We start from the raw sequence: 12,295 nt of genomic DNA on the forward strand, positions 1-12,295 counted from the left end.
GGAGTAGTTTCACCTGCCATAACATGCCATGGTGTGTTGAAGCATATCTTCACCTTTTCCATTCAACACAATGGGAGAACCGAACTGACTACATGCACGAAAGTAGCCTAGGCCTACATAAATGACCATGAACTTGAGTTTCCTGTTTTCAGGAACAGTTGTTAGGAGCTGGACAATGGGGGAAAGGAGCATATTGTATATCTAGTACTTTTTAACTAACTATTCCTATGTGTAACCCTGAGTTATGAATAATGACAAAGAAATAATGAATAAAACAATAAGAAATGCTTACATGACAGCACACCACTGGAAGTGGGTTGAACATTCTGCTGAAAAGAGCCAATCTACAATCCCACAAGTAGTAAGCTTGTAGAATTTAGAATATTTTCTGTGAAGATAATATAGCCTGTTGTAGAGAGAAAAAGCACGAGAGGGAGTGGTTTTAATCAGTTCTTCCTGTGCCCATGATACACTTTATTTTCAAAATATTGTGACATGATGTTCATCTGTTCAGAAGTTATGTGCATTTTTTGTTATAGCCTATTCATTCTGAAGTCATTAAAATGGTGTCAGAATCATCATTGATAAATTAAAAGTTAATGAATGCATAGATAATTCGTTTTATCATACTGAAGTAGCATTTTTTATTTTATTTTAGACAGTCAGTGAACGCTTACCCTTTTCATTTATTCATCTAGTTAAACATCACACCTAATCAAAAGGACATATTATAAACCTCTGTAATATATCCACATACATTATTTACAGTGAACAGACATTTAACATGAAAATATAGTGCTGTCAATTACAAGTTTTAAGAATCCTATTGAAGTTTTAAAGGTCATGTTGACTGCTATAGGCTACTTAAAACAACCATAACAGATCAACCGTTGCCATGGACCTGGCACACTAAAGGCACTATACAGTCAATGCACCATTTACCATTCACAAAGCTCTTTGTGTGTTGATTAATTCAGCTTTTCAGAGTTTCCAAAATTGAACAGTTCTCAATTCCACATCAAATACATTAAAAGTCACTGGCTGTCGACCAATTCAGTGTGACGTGCCAGGATTCAGGAAGTACACCTTTCTACCAAAACCTGACCTTATAGAGGTCTTTACTGCCTTACAGCAGAAGACCCTGCAGTGACAATGACATGATAGCGACCCCGGTGAAGGTAGTGACCCCCGTCACGGTGGCTGCAGCAGTGTTGGTGATGTTGTTGGTGATGTTGAATGCTTTGTCGTGGACTGCGGTGATGATGGAGAAAGCTCCAGCGTAGGCCTCCTCACATGCCGGTTGGATCTGATCCTCTGGTAGCAAGTGGCCAAACTCACCTAGATCAGAGGGTTGACATTGAACCGGTGTTCACACCAGGACCAGAACTGTAAACCCATATTTAGAACCTCTAGTCTAACCCACCTAATCTTGCTCATCGTCACTGTCGGGCAGAAACCCTGTATCTCCAAGTTTCAAATGTGTATATTTTTTCGTAAATTAAAGCCCTGCTTCATCATACAAGACTGTCACACAAAACTAGTGAAAATAGCTGATCTACAAGCACACAACGCCTAGCGATGCGAGGCGTTGTGTGCTTATAGATCATATATTTTCACTATTTTAGATCATTTTTAAAATGATAAATACAAAACGAATGATTTTGGACATAGAAGGCTTTCACCCGACATGTAGGTTAACCAAATAATTGATCAATTGTATTTTTCTAACCCATTTGTTTTATTTTATTATTTTTTTATTTGTATTTTTTTTAACTTCCTCAACTAAATTGATACGTCTGATTAACCACCATTAGGCTGAGGCATGCACGTATAATCCCCTTGTTCCACAGTATAGTTTCAATGAAGCTACAGATTATCTATTTTTGATGTTATACTGTTTAGACTGATGCTACCTATATGATCCTAGATACTGAGGCACTGCACTATGCATTTGATTTGATGACCTTGCTTACTGTGAATCACTCTGGATTAAGAGTGTCTGCTAAATGCCTAAATTGTAAATTGTACAACAATGGTAGGTGAAGGCAAAAATAGGGTATGGTAGAGACCACGACAGAGTTATTTAAGACTAACATACCTGTGTCTCTGAGTTCAAAAGTGTAGGAGAAGGGGATTCCGATGAGTCGAGCCCAGTCACGACTAGAGCCAGAGTTTGGATCTTGGGAGGTTGGGGGGGCGGCAAAATTAGCAAGAAGGAGACATTTAATCCTCAATGTTATAGATTTTATTTAATGTATATGTTTTAATTAAAAAATATATACATTTATATAATATAACTTGATTCGGTGTGATTGTGCGTGCGTGCGTGCAGGCCTGTGTGGGCGCAATCGCATGTGAGTGTGCCTTACATAGGATTTGTGGAGATGTTCCTACTCTGTAGGTCATTCCATGCAGCTTCTTCATCTCTGCTGCTGCTGCCTCTCCGACTGCCCTCTGCACAAAGCACACAGACTAGCCTGGTTAGAAAGCTTCTTTACTGTGACCATTAACATATGTGACATGACATGTTCTACTGTACTTGTCAGCATATTTTAAGCACACACACACATGCACACACACATACACCACACACGCACGCACACACGCGCGCACACACACACACGCGCACACACACGCGCACACACACGCGCGCACACAATACACCCATAGTTGAGCCGTACACCTTTTTCTTTTGGCTGGCTCTTGTCCGTTAATTCCTTGCCCAAAAAGTTGTGGATTATCCCCTACAATACATATATTAAGTTCTGTATATTCCATTAAAATGTGTTGTTTTTCTTTTCGGGGAGGCCTACCCAATCTTTTGTCATTACACGTTTAAGACCTGGCTATGTCACCTTTGCTGTGCACATTCATCCTCCCAAGAGGAATAACTATATTGATTTGATGACCCCATGACCTTTCAAACTTTTAAATGAGCAAGGCTTTCAAGGCCTTACTTTAGACCTTGTGTAGGTTTCCACATTCTGCTGAGTGCATTCTTGTTGCTCTTACAGTACATTCATAAAAACACCTATCTCTCTCTCTCTCTCTCTCTCTCTCTCTCTCTCTCTCTCTCTCTCTCTCTCTCTCTCTCTCTCTCTCTCTCTCTCTCTCCTCTTTCCACAAATAGACATAAACACACTCTGATGCACTCACCAGTTCGTCTTGGTTGGGGGCAGTAATCTCAGGGTGTCCATATGGCATTAGGATGAGCTGCCCAGAAGAGTGAATGGTGAGAAAACACAAAATCTCTTGTTTCCTCTGTCCTGGGTACGAGACAAAACACTGATGAGTACTAAGTTTCAAATGTTCAACATTACCTTCTTTCAAGTTCCAAAATCACTGCTTTAGTCACTTTAATCCTGGCGTCCCTATTGTGGGCATGTCATAATAGGAAAACATTTGGCCAAAATAGGAGAATACTAATATTTGTTGATAGACTGCTTGGGACTCTCAGTGACACTTGCCATAATCAGGGTTTCTACACATTTTCCATTTCAAAATTCCATACTTTTCCAGACTCAAATCTCCAGAATTCTCTATTGATTCTTCAGACCATACAAGACATACAAGTATAATTGTTTTAAAATTCAACCGTGGGGGCGCCCACTGGCCTACTGGTCCAGGTGCATACCACATAGGCATTGCCACATAGGCATTGATTGATTCCAGATCCGGACGACCTTTGCCGCATATCACTCCCCATCTCTCTCTCCCCATTTCCTGTCAGTCTACTGTCCTCTAAAATCCAACTGTACTGTATGTTACATTTTGACAATGCTATTATGTTGCCAAATAATTGCCAGATTGTAGCTAGGTCCAATAGCCGCATACAAATCAATTAAGTACTGCTTTATACAGTATATAAATTAGAACCGTGTTGTATTTTTGAAAATGTTCGCCTATAATGATTTGACCAAAATAGGAATGCCACACCGAATGTGGTTAACACTAAACCCAGGCAATGCTAAAACCGGGTAATGTTATTGAGATTGTTTCATGTAAATTTTAACTAACTGTATACCTTCAACCGCTAACAGAAGGGATGTTCATGAACAACAAGTCTATTGACTTTGCTTTATTGGCGGTTAGATTAGGTAAATCATATCAACACTGTTTAATAAATGACTATAAATAAACAGAAGCTCTGTGTCAATTTACAGTGTCTGTTCAACACAGGCATAAAGGAAAGGATAAGGAAGCCATAAAGCTACCCTTTAACCCTACACAAACCTTTTGTGTAGGAGTGACTTATTTATAGTCATTTATTAAACAGTGTTATTGATATGATTTACCTAACCTAACAGCCAATAGACCAGGGGTCTTCAACAGGGGGTCCGGGACCCTTAGGGGGTCCTCAGAGTTACTACAGGGGGTCCTCCAAATCTTTGTGTGATAGGAACTTTTCTCCTTTTTATGTTGACCACTCGAACCCTAGCATCCATATTCTGAGAACTTTAGCCAAAAATAGCCAATCTACAAGCTCACAACGCCTCGCAGCGCAAGGCGCTGTGAGCTTGTAGATCAGCTATTTTTGGTAAAGAGCTTTGGTGTAGAGGGGAAAAAGAGCAGACTAAGTACAGAGTGAAAGGTCAAGTTTATTAAGTATTGACGGTTCAAGTGGTTAAAATTGACATGAATCCAAAATACACTGACGAAAACTATATGGAATCTCTGAACAGGTTGTGGGGGTCCGTGCTTCATCTGTCTCTCAACTAAGGGGTCCTTGGCCTGAAAACGTTGAAGACCCCTGCAATAGACTTTAGTTCTCATTTCTAGTTCACTGGTGAATTGGCCATGAACATCCCTTCTGTTACTGTAATGGTAATATAATAAGTCTCTGTCTCTCATAACGTGGAAGAATACATGTTTTGTTTTCCCATGCTCTTTTCTTTTTTTCCATACTTATCCAGTTACTAAATTAAATTACTCAAATTAAATTCCATACGTTTCCATACTCTCTATACTTGCGAAGGAACCCTGCATAAGGTTGTGCCCTGCTGTGCTCCACTTGGTGCACATTACCAAACAGATGACACAGAATACCAGTCACTTCGCCAAAAATCCAACTCGCCAAATCAACTTGCTAGGGCACCTCGCCAATGAGCTTGAGGGTTGTCAACATTGGACTGTCAGTCCAGGAGAATCCAGGGGATTTATATTTTTAGGGGGTGCGGGGAACTCCCCAACAGGGGTCTGGTGGTCCTCCCCCCAAAACTTCTTAACAGATATATTTTCCTGTGTTCTGTTGAATTTTGTGCATATTTGATATTTTTATCAGGCTTGCTTTACTAGCATGGGTATAATTTCAGCCTTAAAATGCCAAATGTAGGTGTACAAATTTGATGACTGAAGCAAAGTAGGACATCCTTAATGACTTCTCATCTGGGGTTAGGGTTAGGGTTAGGTTTAGGGTTAACCCTAATTGCTAATCATCCTGGCGAATCCAGGAGCATTGACAAGCCTGCCCAATGAGCATGGACAATTTGGCGAGTTGGATTTTTGGCGAAGTGACCGGTTACCATGACGAATACACACATGCGTTCACTGCTGCCATCGACGCTGCTGGAAGCCAGGATGGAAGAAAATGGCGACTCCAGCAATTATATCATTCTATTTTAAAGATTATGAGGTGGAAGACAACCATACAAGAATCGCAGCATGCAAACGCGGTGCGAGAATCACTGATGGAATTGCAACTACTTCGAACTTCAATCGACATTTAAACAAGGTCAAAGACAAAGACATTCGATCCCAGATATCAGTGACTACTAGCTAATGTTGCAATAGAAAGTTATAGAGACCGTTCAATGTGAGTGAGAGCTGTCATGGTTAATAGTGCTACAACCATCTTTTTTTGGAACAGTGAATCAGAGCATCAGTATTTTACATGCCATACAAAAGATAATCATGAACAATTCATGTTTAGTCCAAGTATATAGATTATCTTTTGTATGACATGCACTTCTGTTGGACTGGAAGAACCCTTGTTTTCTTTGCTTACTATTTGTTATGTCCACGAATTGAATACCTAGGACTTCCAATGTAAAAAAGACCATAAAAGGACTTATTTGGGATGTTCCTTTTAGGCAGGGTGTTTAACTGTACTACATTTCTATTGTATTGACTATATTTGTACTGTTCTCAGTTTTTGCCTAATACATTTTTCAATCAATCAATCAATCAATCAATCAATCAATCAATCAATCGTTTAAAGATAATTGCTCATTGTGAAAAATGCTAGTGATTTATTTAAATCTTTATATAATTAGCATAATGTGTTGTTTGGGATCTAAACATAAGGTTTAGGACTTGATTGGAACTTGAAACACAAGCTAAAATGTAAAACTAATAAAACTAAAGACTCCATAATTACCCACAAACTCAGTCACAGCTCTAACTTCAGGCTCAGATGTGGCTGATGTTCCACAGTAGTTGTTGTGACAGCAGTCAAATTGCACACCAACAGCTGAGAGGAGGACGGTACAAACTCAGATGAGTCATATGATTATTGTGAAAAAACATATTAATGGGAGACAAGCCCCCATGCCCCCCAAAACCTCTAGGCTCTAGAGCTGCAGGTTGCAAGTTTGCGAATTTTAAGGTTAATTGAAAACATGTCTGTAAAAAGTACTTTGTGTGTGTGTGTGTGTGTGTGTGTGTGTGTGTGTGTGTGTGTGTGTGTGTGTGTGTGTGTGTGTGTGTACTGTGTATGTACAGTATGTAGTACAGTAATGTTTGGAAAAATATTTGACATTTTTCAGATTTATTTTCTATGAAAGCCAAAGGTGTAAGCTATCAAATAGTTTTGGAATTTTGTTTCTATAGCTGCTACAGAGGCTGAGTAATACGTTTTCCAGAAAAAACAGTGGGTAATTTTCAAATCGGACTTAGGTCTTTAAGGCTTTTTTCAAATCGGACTTAGGCCTAAATGGGTTAAAGAATAATTTAATTAATTTAGATATAACTTAATTATAAAAGTGGAACTGACTGCCCCAGTTGGCATTGAAATTTCGGTTCAGGTCAACTCCATAACAGCTGCAGCCTGGAGGAGGGCTGGACCGGGACTTCCTCCACAGACGAGTCTAGAGAGACACACATTTTTTAGGGAGAATTTACAAGAATGCTTGAATGCAAAAACATATGTACTACATTCAACTGCAAAATAACATGCGATTTTAACCACCTGAACCTACCTACGGTATATAGCGTGCTGCGTGCCTAATTCTTGGCATGTCTGAATATTAGTTCATAATGTCATAATATTCTGTAAATATAGCTTATCTACAAGTGCTGTGACGCGTTGTGAGATTGTGGATTGACAATTTTTGGCGAAGGGATTTGGCGGAGGGGAAAGAGGGGTGGCCAAGGACTGGATGACCCCAGTTAACACAGGTAAATATAGGGTTTGAGTGGTGAAGATGATTAAACCAGGGGGTGGACTAACGTTCTGGTTGGTCCAGGAGAAGGTGTATCCATCCACGTTGACCACAGGAGTCACGTAGAAGTCCAGGTTCTTCAGCAACTGGTTCAGCTTCTCATTGGTTTTATAAGTCAGAAGAACCTTGTGTGGAGAAATGGGGGATTATTAAGAGTTTTTGCATTGGTTGTGTCATACGTGGCCAGAATCTTTTTCAGCAGGAGCACGCGAACGGACATGCATCGAAGTAAAACAACAAGTTCACACCTCGACAACGTTTACACTGACAGTTCTGATATGGCAAAAATATATTGCACTGAGTTTATGACGGTTCTGATATGGAAAAGAAAATTGCTCTGAGTCCTACTGTTCTGATATGAAAAATAAATATTGTCTGGGGGTGCCCGCTGGCCTACTGGTCCAGGCACATACCACTTAGGCATTGCCACATAGGCATGGATGCCTGGCGGCGGCGCCGGTTTGATTCCCGATCCAGACAACCTTTTCCGCGTGTCACTCCCCATCTCTCCCCCCAATTCCTGTCAGTCTACTGTCCTATCAATAAAGGCATAAAAACAAATCTTTAAAAATAAATATTGTCCTGAGTCTATGACTGTTCTGATGTGAAACAAAATACTGCACTGAGATGAGAAAGAAAACCTAAAATAAATATACAGTAGGCCTATGGCACACTGACTATCAACTCAAGGGAAAGAATAATGTCACTTCATGTCAAAAAGGTTGCCTACCCCTATTATAGTGTCACAGCAGGGGATGACCTGTTAACCCCTGTAGAGTAGTTGTTAAGCGACGTGCGCGCAACGACAGTAAATGACCGTCCACCCAAACATTGAATCACCAATGCAACACTGATCATTACTCAAACCGTAAAAAAAATCTGAAATTGTTCATGATTGTGTGCCTGGAAGGGCAGTGTGTGTGTGTGTGTGTGTGTGTGTGTGTGTGTGTGTGTGTGTGTGTGTGTGTGTGTGTGTGTGTGTGTGTGTGTGTGTGTGTGTGTGTGTGTGTGTGAACCAACCTCTTTGACAAACCACTGGCAGAAGGCAGGGGCGATCCACTCCCTGGCATGGATGCCACAGTCTATCCATATGGCCTTCTTGCCAGGGCTTCCTAGTCCTAACTGGACAACAACAGAACCAATGGTTGGGGGTCATTTCCCTCTCACATCAGGAAGCACATCTGCTTTGACCACTTAAAACTATCATCCCTAGTTCTGGGCCTGTCATAACAGGTGAACATTAGGTGAAAATAGCTAAGTGTTCGGCAAACATAGCAGATCACAAAGTGTCACAAAGACGCGCATTGTGAGCATATCAGCTATTTGTGGCAAGAGGCTTGCAGATCTGCTATTTTCATCAAATGTTCATCTATTTTAAAGTATTTGACTAATATGATGACGTGCCCAGAATAAGGATGCTATGATTTAAGTGGTTAGGAACACAGTTTTTTGTTAAAAAGTTAAAAAAGTAAATAAACAGCAATTTATTTCATTGTACCTTAAGCAGTGTAATGTTCCTTCCTTCAAAGGTTTGTCCATAATTCGTAGAGGAGACCAAGTCTGGGTTGGCTCTTTCTATATCATCCATCCATCTGTAGATCTGGAGAAAGGGGAAGAGACAAATGCAAATAACGGGCCAGAGAGCAAGACCTTGGCAAGTTAGCATTATTAACATAACAGATTGATAATGATAATGAAGGCTAATCATGGTCAAAGTTCATCAGTAATCTAAACCGACAAGTAAAACGCCATAATGGCGAGTGGCGACCATAGGGGCACGTTGAAAAGTAATCAAATAATGTGTTTTTCTTTAATAAAGTGATATGAGGTCAATTCAAGCAAAATGAACAGTAAAACTCTGTCAGACATTCTCAAAAACAAGTTGGCACTTTTCATAATGATGGTACACATGCCAGCGCCCATGACTGCTTCTCACCAACCCCCACGTGTATGAAAATACCAATTACGGTACACTACAGATAATAATATAGACAGCCTTCCCAAAAGCCCGAACTGGAACTAACCCAAAGTAGAGTGGTGCCAAAATGGCAGCACTCCTGGCTTTGTGGAATGTCTTTTTGAGCAGACGAGATGAAGGCATAATTGGTATAAAGGCTGTACATGACAGCTGGATGTAAGTATGAAAAACTGTTTGAAGATGTGACTGAAGGGGTTGATCACATTTGTATTGCTTTTAACAGGATATACAACGATAATATAGATAGCCTACTAATATTGTAGTTTTATATAAATAAATGAATACCGGAGTTTTAATGTAACAACAGGGAATAATTATTTTGTCTGTTGCAGCGCTTAAAGGGATATTTCTATTTCTTTTAAATGGGTAATTTTATTGTCCACTCAGGCTTTTGGGAGCATTGGCACCCCAGAGTTTTTGAGTTGATTGATTCAGTATTTAGATTTGATATATTTTATCAACACGCCCCCTTTCTATACAAACCCATTGTAATTTCAAACTCCATTTTAACCGCCATAGATTCATCAAAAACACACATCCTTGGTTCTGTTTTTTTATTACTTTTTTTCAATCATTCTTTTATTGTATTTAATTATTTTATTTCAATCAAAATAAATGAAAAAAGTAATTGTAAAATTACCCACATTTCTTTTTGTAAAGTGAAATATCCCTTGAAAGAAAAGTAAAAAAATGCTACTTGAGAAAAACTACTTGTGTATGCAGAGCACTCCCAGACATAGCCTGCAACACTTGACGATTGTGCTCTAGTCCTGCCTCTGCACTTTGTGAGTTTTGAGATTTGCACAGAACTTATCCCTGCATGATGCATCTTGCACCACTTTTGACATTTGCTCACCTTCAACCATAATACCTTGTTGTAGAACTGTATAGCACAAGATTTACTGTATTTTGAAGGCTCAGACAGCAAAGCTGCTAATCTCTCACCTCGCCCATGGGGTGGTACTTTGTGTAGTCATAATTCTTGGTTGACCCTGGTCTGTCCTTTACGCTGAAAATACAAACAGTGTGCCATAGAGAAACGAAGCCATGTCGTCATTTGTGCGTAATGTCGCCCTCTAGGGGGTTCATGCTGGTATTGTTTTGTATTCAAATCGCCATTGGGAGATTTGCGTTTGCTGCATATAAGAACTGTGTTAAAAATATAAACACACCATGTGCGCGTTTCTGTCAGCGGGGGGGTTCTGCATAGTTTATGATATTCATTCATATCTGATATAGCCTGTTGTCAGAGAAAATGTAATCAATGCTGTCCTAAATGTTGGAAACTACAGAGAGACACTCGTGTCTGGGACAGACTGTCGCTGAGAGCATGTCCGCGCACATGGTGTGTTTATATTTTTAACACAGACCTTATATGCGGCGTTCGCAGAATCCCCTATGGCGATTTGAATACAAAACAATACCAGCATGAACCCCGTAGAGGGCGACATTTCACGCCATTTCACGGAAGTGACATCACACTTCGCTGCTGAATTATAATGTCACTGCACATATATCTCAGTGTGGGTTGCTCACTAAAGCGTATCTCCAATTGAGAGAAGGGCTTCCATTTAACCACTTAGAAACCCCCTATATACTTATGGTAGTTAACCGGGGTCCCCCATGGCTCTATACTTGGTATATTCTTTTTTCCCCTCCACATCAAATTAATGTCTTTGCCGAAAACACAATGGATTTTCTCTCATTGTTCTTACACATTATTTATTTATTCTCATTGTGTTCTTATCTGGGATTCAGCAATGTTTTCAAAAGTGTTCTTTTAATTAGATAAGAGAAAACACAGTCCACAAATTGAGTTTGTCCATTGTTAGAAAACACAAGTTTTATATTTGAGAAACATAGAAAATGCACCAATATCATTTAATGTATGTTTAAAAAAGTATATTATTACATTAATTTGCTAAAAAAACACTATTGGTCCATTGATCACAATAATAACCATACAAACCTAGATTTCATGATTCCAGACTCTTCTTTTTTACATTTCAGTAGCTTGCCCCCCTTCATAAGCCCAATTTATATTTTGATGCATGACGGTGTTGACAACGGTGCCTACAAGCTCAAAATTGCATGTTGAAAAAGCCCTTGGCTTCGAGCTCGGTAAAATCTGCACATGGCAAACTATCATTACACCTAGGTAAAACTGAATTAATTCTTTTTGGGTTCAAAACTAACCTCAGTAAGGCTGCAGTCTTTACGATCAGAGTGGTGACAATGTTATCACAAGGAAATAAGAGATTACCAATCTGGTTGTTGAATGTTTGGATGTGAGTGTATCTCCTGACCGCTATAGAGTAGACTATGCATGCACCTCATGGTACTCTAGCACCTCAAAGGCACTGAAATCAAAACTACAGGCAAATTTGTGTTTTTACCTATAACTCCACCGATCAGTGTCAAACTTTGTACACGCACTCCCTAGAGGCCAAGGAAAAAACTTTTCACTGCATTTTTCACATCAGCCTTTTATAGCGCCAGCTTTGGGCCGACTTATGTAAAACACATTTTTGGATATTACTCCTTCAGATTTTCTCCAAAAAATAACACAAATCAGTGCACAGTATCTCTATAGTCATGTGATCAAGTCTGATCCGTCTGATATTTCATATTCCATCCTGATTGGCTAATATTGGCTTCCAAAGTTTGCAGGATTGCTCTGTTTTTGAACAAAATGCCTCAAATCATCAACGCAGCTTGCGTTACTGTGTAATTTGCCACACATATTCCCACTATGTCAAGGAACAAATGCTACCCTTTTCACATTGGTCTGTTATAGCGCCACCAGCAGGTAGAATTTAGCAAAACACATTTTTGGAACACAATGCCTCAAATCATGCATGCAGTGTCCGATTGCCAT

General features: G+C 39.6%; 1 protein-coding gene across 1 annotated transcript; it reads right to left on the reverse strand.

The window, feature by feature from the left end:
* Positions 1 to 1,126: 1,126 nt before the first annotated feature.
* Positions 1,127 to 11,754, reverse strand: LOC308307483 (carboxypeptidase O-like; the record flags this gene model as incomplete). The annotated part of the gene is made up of 11 exons (XM_080752748.1): positions 1,127 to 1,338; positions 2,099 to 2,179; positions 2,370 to 2,454; positions 3,157 to 3,266; positions 6,377 to 6,469; positions 6,992 to 7,085; positions 7,448 to 7,564; positions 8,460 to 8,561; positions 8,938 to 9,039; positions 10,363 to 10,426; positions 11,750 to 11,754. 11 exons carry the CDS (start codon positions 11,752 to 11,754, stop codon positions 1,127 to 1,129), a joined length of 1,065 nt encoding a protein of 354 aa, XP_080608874.1.
* Positions 11,755 to 12,295: the final 541 nt, after the last annotated feature.

This window comes from Nannobrachium achirus (assembly GCF_963921795.1).
Source record: "Nannobrachium achirus genome assembly, chromosome: 22".
NCBI classification, from domain to species: domain Eukaryota; kingdom Metazoa; phylum Chordata; class Actinopteri; order Myctophiformes; family Myctophidae; genus Nannobrachium; species Nannobrachium achirus.